This window comes from Trachymyrmex septentrionalis, unplaced genomic scaffold (genome assembly GCF_001594115.1).
Source record: "Trachymyrmex septentrionalis isolate Tsep2-gDNA-1 unplaced genomic scaffold, Tsep1.0 scaffold7, whole genome shotgun sequence".
NCBI classification, from domain to species: domain Eukaryota; kingdom Metazoa; phylum Arthropoda; class Insecta; order Hymenoptera; family Formicidae; genus Trachymyrmex; species Trachymyrmex septentrionalis.
The window spans coordinates 243,431-256,840 of NW_017305884.1; the positions used below are offsets into that span (position 1 = coordinate 243,431).

The 13,410-nt window shown below is 35.7% G+C and overlaps 1 protein-coding gene across 1 annotated transcript in view; it reads right to left on the reverse strand.

Annotated features, from left to right (window-relative positions):
* The window catches only part of LOC108753452, a 27,164-nt gene extending 13,804 nt beyond the window's left edge, over positions 1-13,360 (reverse strand). Inside the window, exons 1-4 of the mRNA XM_018495015.1 lie at positions 13,289-13,360; positions 11,017-11,540; positions 9,984-10,312; positions 3,345-3,540 (exon numbers count right to left, since the gene is read on the reverse strand). Of these exons, the coding sequence (XP_018350517.1) occupies positions 3,345-3,540; positions 9,984-10,312; positions 11,017-11,540; positions 13,289-13,360 (1,121 nt within the window). The remainder of the gene's footprint in view (positions 1-3,344; positions 3,541-9,983; positions 10,313-11,016; positions 11,541-13,288) is intronic.
* Positions 13,361-13,410: the final 50 nt, after the last annotated feature.

Below are 13,410 nucleotides of genomic sequence, written 5' to 3' on the forward strand. Positions count from 1 at the left end.
ATGTTATGAAACTGGCCAATCATAGCTGTTCTTCTGAAGAATGGAATGACCGTGATTGGTCGAGTTGCGTAAACGTAGTCGTACTATATTTTTTTAACATAGTATATTTCTAAATAATTTTTAAACAATATTAAATACTAAATCTCATAGGACCTCATAGGTACATGTGAGAACACAACCAATAGGAAATAAATGCCTTTAACTAGCTGAAATCTAGTCAGCTGAATCTTAAGTGCTCTCTTATATAATTCTGTGTGAATTTATACATTATATGTATGTATTTGTTTAAACTGCGCGCCAAAATGGACTTTTCGGACTTGAAAAGTCTGCAAACTCTATTAAATTACCGCAGTAATATCACGAGTTAAGTTGACTAGCGATACTCTTACAGCAAACTTAATAGTGAATGACATTAGAATTTGTAAATAATTAATTCTTATTACGAAAAATATTATCTCGGCTAGGAGTCGAATCCGAATCTTTAGCACATTCCGTACGAGGGTCTTAAGCCTTTAGATCACCGAGGTAAAGAGGTTTAAAGGACTACATACATATAGTAGATAAATTCACACAGAATTATACAAGAGCACTTAAGATCCAGTTAGACCGTTAAAAGCGTTTATTTCTATTAATAATTTTTTAAATTAATGATTTATTTGTGAATCACTATAATAATTACAAGTAGAAATTAATTTAAATGAATATATCACTTCCTTGCTTTAAAAATGACACAATTAAAAAAATTAAGTTTTTCAGAAAGGTAGAAAAATTATTTTTCAACTTGACAGAAAAAATTGATTAATCAAATAGAGAGAGAGAGAGTCTCGATAAAAAAAAATATAGTCTTAATATAATCAAATAACATTTTCACAACCCTTGAAAAGCCTCTCCATTTTTTAGTTGTGATGATTTCTTTTTTAAATCATCCCTTTTGAGTTGTAACATTTTTTATCAAGTTAAGTTAATTCACTCTTGATGATTGATAGAGTAATGTTTATTTAACTCATTCAATAATTCGAAAATCTGTTTCTTTGAACGAGTTGTTCCACTTTTAAAATAAAGAAACTATATATTATAAAAACGTGTATACAATATATTTATTAAAGATAATTTGTATGACAACTTGAAATGTTTAAGAAATGTGTTGTTATTATTATTATTATTATTAAATGTGTTGAAATCTTAAAAATCTTAAAAATATCAAAAATAATAATTCTTTTATTCACATTAATAAAATGTGTATCTCTTTATATTTTATATGCATCATATTTTTATGTACATATACCTATCGTTTATTAAGTATTAAGTTCACGGATATTTAAAAAGAAAGTAAAATTCTTGTGTAATTTTGACGACATAACTACAATCGTTTGATTTTTTTTTACTATAATATAACAAACGTATCTGGATTTGGAAAACTTTTTGAATTTTTCTTGTTAAAAAATTCCTCTTTTGCTTTTCTTTTTCTCAAGACATTTTGAAGATACTCCTAAAGTTGTACGGACCATGGACTCACTTTTCTTATGAAAAGACTATAATTCAGGAAGATTTTTTGATGAAAAAATTGTAAGTTTTCCAGGCAACACATATCAAACCGTGACACATATCTTTGTCAATTTATATACAATAATTAAAAAAGATCAAATTATAAATAATAATTACAAAAAAAATATATTAGATAATCCGCTCGTATAAATTTCAAACAACAAAAAAAGGAGCTTTTACCAGTTTATTTCAATAAACGAGCTTTGAAAGGTGTAAACAGTAAACCTTTATTATTTTTTTATTCACGAAACGTTTCGACCATACTAAGTCCTCATCCTTTTTTTATTTTTTTTTTATTGTAGATCAAATTAGGTTATCAAAATAAAAAATTTACGCAAGCATATATGTATATTTTATTTTTAAGTATGTCCGAGAGCTTATAAACGACAATGTCTCTTTATGTCTAAAGAATCTTTTTTAAATTCCCACACAAAATCAATATATAGTTCTGGAACATATTTAGAATGAGACACGTGTCTATAAATCTTGTTATCTACAGTGCTTGATGTTCTTTCGAAGTATGGATTTTTCCTTCTGAGATATTCTCTCTATATATAATAAATCTGTAAATATTGAATAAATCTTGGCCAAAACTTCTGACAAAATTTTTGGGCAAACTTTCTTTTATTACAATCAAGAGAACACTGCTTACTTGAAAGTGAGAAAAAAATGTTTATCGAGTTCACTGCGTCAAGTATGTGCAGTTTATTATTTTTTTAAATAACTTAATATTTTGATGATCGCATTATTAATTACATGTAATTAAAAAATACTGTTAGGTAGTAAAATATTAAAAATGAGTAAGATATTGATAATGATATTGGTTCGTCTCAGAAAACTGTTATCTCTTTTTAAAAAAATTGTCTATGTTAAAAGTCTTGAAAGAGAGAGAAAGAGAGAGCGCGGTATATATATATATATATATATACACACACACACACACAGAGTGTTAGTTAAATATGTTGCCATATTCAACAGAGCGATTCTTTGGTTTATTTCAAGTAAAAAAGTCCATATAAACATGTGTCCTAAACGGCTTAGTTTCCGAAATACAGGTGAATGTTCGCAAATGTTTGACGAAACAGTAAATTGCGTTGGAGATATCTTCCTGCATAAATATGCCTTGTTTCACGTGAGTTACCATTCGTACAATCGTAAACAAAGTGACAAAGTCAAAGTCAAAGCCTCCTAGATCACTAGACTTAAATTATCCTTTGGATTATTTCTTTAGGAGGCGTCTGAATTCATTGGCTTATACCACCCCAATTGAGAATGAGAATGATTTGAGGAATCGAATAGTTGCTTCATGCGAGGCAATACGTAACACACCAGGTATATCTTTGAGCGTGTACGTCAATCTTTGAGAAGAAGGCTCGATGTATCATGGCGCAAGATGGACATTTTCAACAATTCATCTAATTATTTTATTTCATCAGAAAAATTGAAGCCTATTTTTCTGTTTTTGACTAGTTTTTAACTAGTTCAAGCTGTATTTCTTTCAAATAAACAGATTACTACTACACGTTTAAATTTGTTTATTTCGAAAACTAAGCCGTTTACGACACATGTTTATATGGACTTTTTTACTTGAAATAAACCAAAGAATCGCTCTGTTGAGTATGGCAACATACTTAACTAGCACCCTGTATATTTAAAATATACAATACTTTACTAAATATTATCCATTAATTACGTCTCGCAAAATCTTGATAAAGAAGCTCTTCATGTCATACCGAGATCGTATCATTTCCCGTGTCGTGAAACCGCAAGAACTGCAGCAGTGATCGATATCTACTTACCTCATCTCGAAGTCGTGTATCTCTTGCAGGGTGAGGGTGTTGGCAACATCTAGCAGCTGCCGCATGTTCTCCTCGCGTCGCCTGGCGTCGGCGTCTGGGTGCAGCAGAATCGTCGCCGCGGGCGCGTCCAACGACAAAGACGGCTGTTGCACCACGATCGTCGCCTGAGTTGATCGCTTGCTGCCGCCACTTCCGCCTTTCGGATATGAAAAATTTACTATCCGTTATCCCCTGTTTTCTCGGGCTCGTCGGTCACGAATCGGCGGAAGAGAGAACCCGTCTCTCATCCCCGCGTCCTCGTTCCCGTGTCCCCCTCTCATTCCGCTCTCGCAGAATGCATTTCTGGAGTCTTACTTAGGCAACTCTTCTTCGTTTTGCCTCCTCGGGCAAAATCGCCGAGAAGATACTCTTACGCGAGATGCGTTTCTGACGACGCATTCGCGCGATTGTCCTGACGGAACCGCCGCGCCGTCACCCGTCACCCGTAAATCATTTCGATGATGATACTGCGCAACAATCTTTTCGATACGAGGATAGAATCTTGATAATGCTGACATCGATTATGGAAAAAGTTTGAGTGTTTACCCGTCGAGCGTACAGACTGGGTTAAGGGTCTTTACCTTGAACAATTTTCCACGATTTCAGCTCGCAGTGATCAAGAGCGCAAAGGGATAAACGTAAGTTTAATAGAACGAAGAAATTACACTCGTTGTCTTTCACGTTGGCCATTTATTTTCTTATCTCTTTATCTTAAGCTCGTTCTACAATTCACAAGAAAATTCGAAACAGAATTTAATTTATAATATTTTATATATCAAATTATAAATATAATTACAGATGAGAAAAATTTCTTCTATTGCAAGAAGTATTATATATCGAATACGTAGATTAAGTTGTAATTAATGTCATTTGTATTATATGTGAATAAGGTTTGTTTGTCCGTCTATTCGACACGATTATATTTCATTCTATTCTTCTCTATGTTAAATACCATAAGAGTGACGAACTGTGGAGCTTCTGATTTCTGTCAAGGAATGCTAAGTAGACTAAGTAGTAATATCTCTCACGTGGTGCATCCTGGATAGTACCGGAAAGTATTTAGTCCAAGGTCTTTGAAGAATGTACTTATGTCATTTTTGCTATATTTGAGCAATTCTAGCAATGTTTCCACCACTTCCCGGACGAACGATTGTTATCTCCTATTTTCTAAAGACCCGAACAATGATCACATTTACACGGCTTGATTTACACGCCGAAGTTATAACATCGATGTTAGGAAACTGACCAATCATAGCTATTTTTCTGAAGAATGGAACGACTTCGATGTAAAGCGAGCTGTGTAAACCTAGTAAATGATTTTTTAAGATCTATATTTTAAGGTGTATCTTGGAGACGAAAATCGACACTTTTTTAATCGACTCTTCTTTTTAGTCGTATTCGTTTCATATTAAGGTCTCAAGTAAATCAACTAATCACAATTAAAATTGTGATCTCACGTTTTAAAATGCTCGACTACAATGTGATTGGCTGATTTGCTTACAGTCTTAAGATTATACGACTAAAATTTTTTACGTGTGATGGCCTTAATAGTATCTAATTTTTGTTAGGAAACCTTGCCTTCGGCGATCGATCGTTACAGTTCTCAAAATAAAAATTTCCATACATAACGTAGCAATTACTTCTTTAGATAATACGCAGGCATTGTTAGCATTTCAAGAATGAAATGCATATGACCTCTGGAACTTTGAAAGAGAAAAAATGAAACGCGAAGAAATTCATGGGTAATCATCACGATCGGCTTATAAATCTATAGATAAAATTTTGTCATTCCTCTTCGAGACAAATAACATTTAAAATCAACGTTAACATGTGATGATCGTCTCAACAATCCTTTTACGGTAGGCGATAGCTGTTATTCTCTCGTGAACTTTTCTCATCCGAGCTTCTTCTCAGCATTTAGTAATTTCTAGCCCAGCCTGTACGAAAGTCGATGGGTATCTTTAAGACGCGGAAACCCCTCGTTTAAACAAAAGTTCCGCAATCTGCGATCTCTCGAGTCTCGCGCAATTGCAATTACCGAGATTCCATCCGGCACTGTCGACGTGACGAACGGAATAATAACAGGGATTGTGGATAGCGGGGACGGCGATCCCGCAGACGCGGTGTGTACTAGTGAATATAAACAAACAGGTAAAACGACAAAGCGTGATTCGATAGCAAGAGTCTCAAGCGGCATTCCCATGTTTTCTCCTCCGAGTTGCTAAACGGCGTGACGTAGCCGAAGCAAACAATCGCGTTGCTGGAATCGATATCGCGCGTAAATTAAAATTCCAGGCCTGTTCTGTAACTCTTAACTTAAATTTCGTTATCTTTTACTACAGTAAAAAGCTGCGCAGCGGCGTTAATTCTCAGTTAACAATAACAAAATTTATGTTAAGAATTACGAAATAAGCTTGCTGATATAATTTCGACGAGTTTTTCAGATTTCGATGCTAAACTAATGCAAAAAAGTATCTAATTGTAATCGTGAGTGATCTTGCGTGCTCACACAATCCTTGACTTTAATTGAGATAAAATTAACTTTAATTTTCTTGACCTTTCACTCCCTTTCAAACACGTGTTTGCATTGATATAAATATTTTTATAAGATTTATATTAATTAAAATTTGAAGAGAAAACGAGAGAAAGAGAGAAATTATAACTAAATATGTAATTCTCGACCTTTTAATGCAGCTACATATAAAATGATAGTACTAAATGATAGTTTTTGCATATACGAAATACATTTTTAATTAAACTCGTACTCATGAAAACTAGTCTTAATTATATTTAATGCGACAAAAATTGTGCGAGTCGAAAATACTGTATGTGCTTATATAATAAAATACAATTTTTCCACTTTTATCTGCAGCATTCAAAATATTCAGCTCGACGAAATTATATAATTTTAATTCTCAATATATCGTGGTATCTTCGATGAATCTATATCTAGTTATCTATCTATAACGACAAAATTCACATTTTGTAATACATATAGTAGAAGAGAAAGCAGAAATGTGGAAAAGGTAGAAATTTTTAATAATGAAATGTATCTACAGTTTTGCTTAGAAAGTATACAAATTTTTTTCAATTAAATTATAATAAACAGTATAATTTCAATTTGTATCTCACGAGATACAAACTTCAACATAACAAGTAGAGAATTTATTTAAAAAATATATGTTTAATTTTACAGATTGGTAATATAATAAATAAGAGACTGTAACACAATGTAATTCTATCTCTTCCTTCATGAATCGTTCCCATAAGCATCGAATAAAGTGGAGGTTAAATTGACTCTCAGTCATTTTTCTAGATTTATTTTTTTTAAGACGTTTCTTTAATCCTCCGTGAATTTTAAAATAGTGTTTATGCGAACGGTTTAGCTTACGACGGCGACAGAAATCACACTAAGCCGATCAGTGTATTTTGCACACGCAACGGATTTTCAATCAACAACCAAAACACTGACGATGATATTTCCCTCGGCTACGACACTGATTACCATCACAGACTTCGCGAGACAACGAGCTTAGGACGACGATATTAGGCTGGATGATACGGCCTCGAAATATCTTTAGCGATATTTTTCCAATGACTGATAAAAAACATGGATAATTTTATCAGTGATATTTGTTATGTCAAAATATGAAATATGTCTACATGTATATCCACTTTCGATACGTGAGATTGCAACGCATTGATGCCGCGAGTGTCGTGACTTGTGGTCCGTAAGCGGCGCCCTCCGCCATTTTTTTCAAATTACTGATTAGTTTCGGATGCGATCCACTAAAGGGCTATAAATGCTTCGAAACATATGATTGACCAATTAGAAGAAAGACTTTTACTGATTGACCAATCAAAGAATTCTTTAAAATATTTTGTAGAGCATTTACACTAGACTTTATAATCAAATCCTGGCCATGAAAAAAAAAAAGCTGTACATGATTGGTTGCGTTCAGCAAGTTCAACTGTTACGGGACGGATCCGTGAGCGCTCGCTGCGATTGGCTGATCGAAAAGAATACTCAATAGCAACGAGCGTTCAAGGATCCGCCCCACAACAGTTGAGTTTGCTGAACGCAACCAATCGTACGCAGCTAATATGCTGTGTTCGGCTGTGCCGTCATTTAATATCATTTCACGAATACCAAATTTTTATGCTTTATTACCATTTATTTTTCTAGGAAGTGATACACCGATAAAAGGTTTCAAGATGATCACATTCGAATATATTCAGATATAAAACTGTTTCCATTATTTTACTCTGGCGATGAAATAAAAAAGATAAGTAACGTTATACAGCTACAAGTCGACACTGTGTATTACATACACCGTGTTATACATACAACGTACGTGTGTGATTGTTCCATTGCTGAAAAACACTCTAAACTTAAATAATATATTTTCTATAATACAGTATATATGCAATACAGTAAATTAAATAGCCGTCTATAACATAGCAAATAGTCATCTAATGTAGTAAATACAGCTATTACAAAAAAGTTTTCATAATTATTTTATCATTTTTTTCATTTTATTCCGTTTTTAATTCTGCAATATATTTTTATAGCTTTATTAAAAGATTTTAATTTTTTTTTGTTTTTTTTTTTTGTTATTGCCTATATCGATATTTTTGTGTCGACATTTGAGCGGATCAGCGCTGCAATTGGTAATGCATATCGATTGATATAAGTATCACTGCGGCAATGCTATATCGTCCATTCCTTGTCGACATCCCAAAAGGACAGTGCTATTTTTTTACTCTCTATCACAAGATCGTTATCATCGTCGTCCTCGCAACTCGTTGCCGTTGCCATTGCTGAGATTCACGCGACAGAGGCGCAAGCAGTTGATCGACAACGCAAAGAGAGAAGGAAAGAGAGAGAGAGAGAGAGAGAGAGAGAGAGAGAGAGAGAGAGAGAGAGAGACGCAGTGAAAACAAGAGATGGGAGAACAAAAGAAAACAAGCCCAAGCGCATTCGCATAGTCACATTTGTGTTACTATGTATCCATGTTAAGAAGGGCGGCCGCCGAATTGTGTGAAGCACTTTATCTTGATCAGATCATATTTTCCATTTGTTCTCACTCATTCACGCATCCATCGTCGTCATTGTCTACGTCATCGTCGTTTACGTCTACATCGTCATCGTCATCATTTACGTCTACATTGTCATCGTCATCTACGTCGTCGTCGTCGTCGTCGTCGTCGTCGCATAAGTTTCATGCGCTTTCAACGGTCGCCCTGGTATGGATACGATGCCTATATGATCTATTCGCCGGACTATGTAATACCTATTGCGCAAAACGGGAAAAAGAGCCTGACCCATGAATGAATGGCTGAAACGAGTGGATGAGATTCTGAAAAAAAAGAACATCAATTGATTTCCTTACAGATACCGTCCATTTTTCTCATTCTTTCTTTACTTCTCTTCTGCTTCACACACGTGTTAAGGGACTGCGCACAATGAAAGGAGTAGGAAACAGAGAATGAGAATAGAGAATAAGAATTTCAGCTTAAGAGAAACTGTATTTCCAGTATACACATGATTTCCGATAGGTTGAAATTCTTATTCTCTATTCCTTGTTACCTATTCCGTTCATTGTGCGCAGCTCCTTACATACGCGATACGCACGCACGTACATTATATTAAAAGCACAAAATGGAATCGATTCACGTCGATATCAATTAGCGCTAAATCTGATTAGACGTATTTTATTCCTTGCAATTTGTGCGATTATCGTTGAAATTGATACGCGGGATAAAAATAAAGCAATTTATATTTTCAGATAAAGAAAGCACTACAATATATATTCTAACGATTAGTCACGTTGTGACATTTTAATTTAATTAATTTTGACAGCTTTCAATTACATTCAATGAAAATGGAATTCCGTGTTTGACTAGACTTTTCCAGACGGTCTCTCTCTGTGTTGCAATCAAGATTATAAAAGTCATAGAGTGTATAGCTGCCACACGATCTAGAGGCAGTGAGTTCCCTAAGTGGAATTACTTAAACATCTCGACTGCAGACTGGATCGATAGTCTTGGTTAACTGGTTAGAGCGATTGGCAGCCCCGTTTAAGTAACATACGCATCTAGAGAGTAAAATCGAGAGTTGCTCGCTCGATCGATGCTAACCGAGGTTACCGGTTTTCTGCCTCTTAATTTGTAATGATAACCGCGAACGAGTGATCGATCAGTAGGATCCAAGCTCATCGAATAACTGATATGAATATGAATTTGGCAACGAGATCAAAATGAGAGAGAGAGGGGGGGGGAGGGAAGAGGTAGACTGAGAGAAGGGGAGAAATATATTCGCGCCTAGAAATTCGTGAGAGCGCGAAGTCGGTGGGGGCCAATAGAACGTAACATAGAAATTCTTTTTTCTTTCTTTTATCGCCGATAAGAGTTGCGATGTGGTCTGTCGTCCCCGTCGTAATTTCAATGAGTCTTGATGTCGCCTTTAAGGGCGACTAAACTACTTGAGAATGTAGTACTGTACTGAGGGGATTTCTCTATATACACACACACACACATATATATATGTGTGTATATATATTTCGCAAAAATACAAGAAAAAACTCTCAAGAGACTCACCAGCTGATCGTCCTCGCGATTTCGTACTCGCATTACTTTGAACATTACAGCCCTGGGTATTGCATGGCTGAGTCGCACTTATAAGCGATATATCGAGCGGATTGGTCGTCACATTGATATTGGGCCTCTTCTGGCTGCGCTTGTGCTCGATCGTGCCCTTTTCCGCTGCGTTCACCTGAATCGAGTTGACTTTTCCACCGGTCGCATAATCGATTTGATATCCCACTCTGGCGTTGTGTTTCTCCTGAGCAGCCATCAGATTTCGAATCGAAGACTGCGTGTCGACCGAATCGGGCTGGCCCGCGTCCACCGAGCCTCTCACGGGGGTGCTGAATGCAAACACGATTATAGAATACGGAATCCGTTGCGATTATGTGCAGATGGATTGCAGTGATCGATGAATTCATCGAATCGAAGATATCCCCTAACTCTTATCCGAACTTGAAGTAAAATTGAGCCCAGGAGGTCAATTAAAAAAATTTCTAATAACTATTATAGCTGTAAATTTTGTATCCCGAGGGGAAAAGATGGTAGAAGTAAAACAGTTACATTAATTCCCTTGAAAAATCTCAATCTTTACTCAAAGCAGAGATGGAGATCTTTAATCTGGAAATTATTGCACGAGATATAGCGATATAAAATCGAAGAAAGGAAAATATTATATAACTGACTGTAGATATAATTCTGTAGTACCTAATATATTTTTCGTCCTCTTTCCTAAATCTTTCTAAAATTCGTATCTTTAGGAAGGTTAAGACAGGGGAGCCGAACGTTTCACACAGTACTCTTTAGACATCTCAATACTTCTGATTTTACTTTCTAAATTTCACGTAAATTTTATTACACCGTAACATCGATCAACAATTTTCTCATTCAAATCGGCACTACGAAATGAAATTTTTTAAAATAAAATCTATTTATCTAGTATAAAATTTATTCTCTATCGCGCTGTCTCTATAGTACTTATTTGCTGTTCCTCGTCTAATCGCGTTTCACTGGGATCTTTATTCACCGAAAAGTCAGTTAAATTTACCTAAAGAAATCCGCGGCTCTGAGATCTGGAAGAGGCGGGGTTCTGCCGCTGCCGCCGAAGGTAAATCTGGTTTCATGGTGCGTGGGAACTATCGACGTGAGTGATGGAAGAGTCGCCGTACCCTCGCTATTACTCGCGTTGTGACCCTGATTGATAGAGGTACCGGTGGCCGTCTTATTGTTACCATCCTGTTGACCTGAATCGAGTTTCATGCGCATGCAACGATTCGAGGGCCCGGCGATCTCGGTCCCGTCGAAGGCGCAAAGCGGGGTCATGGGCGACGACGGAAGCGGTAACGGCGGTGTGGTTTGATTCGCCGCGATCGGCGCCGCGACAGAGATCGGTGACGTGGGCGACGTCGGCGACGAATTATTGTTGCCCCCGAGCGTATCGTCGGAATGTCCCCGATGACCAACAGGAGGGATGGACGATTGTGACGGAGCAGTAGTGGGAGGCGACATTTCAGCCGGCACGTCGATCAGATCGAAGCTGTCGTCCGGCTGCTCCCCGTCTGTCGTCGTTACCTGGAGAATGGAAAGAAATCGTGCAGCCAGCGAATTATTTTATGCTGAATTATTTATCTTGATATATTTTATAATCGATAAGAATTATTTCGCGTACGCCATTTTTTTTTTTTTCAAACAATACGCAATGTCGCTCACAGTCAATCGCGAGAATTTTATTCGAGTATTTATTATATTTCAGCGTATGCTTATATATAGGATGTTATATATAGGATCCCGCAATTTTTGACAAAGCGCTCTTGTCTAGACAGAGCGGACTAAACTCGGAAAGTCCTCTACCATTTTACAGTTTTCGCAACTTTTTTTTTAGTTATCTAATAGCATGTCTAAAATCAACGTGTGACAACTTTAGGATATATCTTTAAGAGGTTTTTTTAAGAAATATCTTTGAGATATTTCATAAAGAACTTGGGAAGATATCTTAATGTTGTAATACACATTGATTTTACCTGCTTATTTTTAGAAATTATATATTTCGTTAACTGTTGCGATCATTATAAAATGATAAGAGGACTTTTCGATTCATTTTTTTCATAAACGTACATATCGGCTCCTGGTCTGGATTATCATACATAAATTATACATCGATTATTCTTCTAAGGAAATGTTAAAAATACCACGAATTATACCACCTCGCGTGCAACATTTCAGATTTTTTCGCATGAAACCAGATTTTCTTTCTTATTTATTAAACGTATCATCCTATCATTTCAGAAATTGATTGATGTGTCCGAGTTTGCATAAAAGTAATGAATGAATATCTTCAAAGTGATTGGTAATCTAAAAGGATGATATCTCAAATTTCCTCGGAGATATTTGCTCATTACTTCACGAATCCAAACGCATTAATCACTTCTTTCGGTTGCGCTTTATAAGGAAAAACATCTGATTTTCATAATAATGTTCATTTAATTCGGGCGTGTTTATTAATTCATTTAAAATTAATTTTAAATACCATGTCCTCTTGTTGGTTTTCATGCTTAACTAGGGTCTGAAATGAATACTAAACACGCAAAGGTGTCTATTAAATCCCAACGCAATGCAAAAAACACACGTACTTTTTTCAGTATGGATTCATTAAAGAAAATAAATATGGAAACGTTTCGTTGATCGGCGCGTAATTTACTAACTTTCTTCGACTGATTGCCGCGATGCAACATCACATATAGAGCGCACTTCATCAATTAACATACCTAATTACCATTTAATATCGCGTAATAATATTTAATGCTGACGATACTCAACTAACTGAAGTTTGTGTTTGACTTTACATTGCTTTGTAAAAGTATAATATACATATAATGTAGTTTACTATTAATGTTAATATTAACAATATAATGATTAACATTACGCTTTATACAGGTATATTCAAGTCTTATAATAACATAGTCGCATAATAACATATATAATATATATTTCGCGTAAATAATAAATAGGCGAGCTTAATTGACAAATTCTCGATGTTGCGGCGATAGACACGAATTCCACTTTAATCGCGGATTTTAATTTTGATTCAAATGCCAATTTTAATTTTAATTTTTAATTACATTACATTGGCATAATATCAGCAATACGCTCTCGTGTGTACAAATCATGGGCATTCTGCAGTACCTATTTATGTTGACGTTATATGCACCACCCACGTCCGGTCAAATTTGCATCGCGTCACGTGCCGCCAACGCTGTTTGATAAAAGGCGTGTGTATCTATATATATATATATAATATATTTACTGTTAACCCTACCTACCATGGTGAGCATAGTGTTGGCGCTATCCGTGCTCGTGTTGATCGTGGTCTCGGACGCCGTGCTGGAGCCCATGACCACGACTTTTGGCACTGTGCGACAGCTACGGCTGCCACCGGCCGATT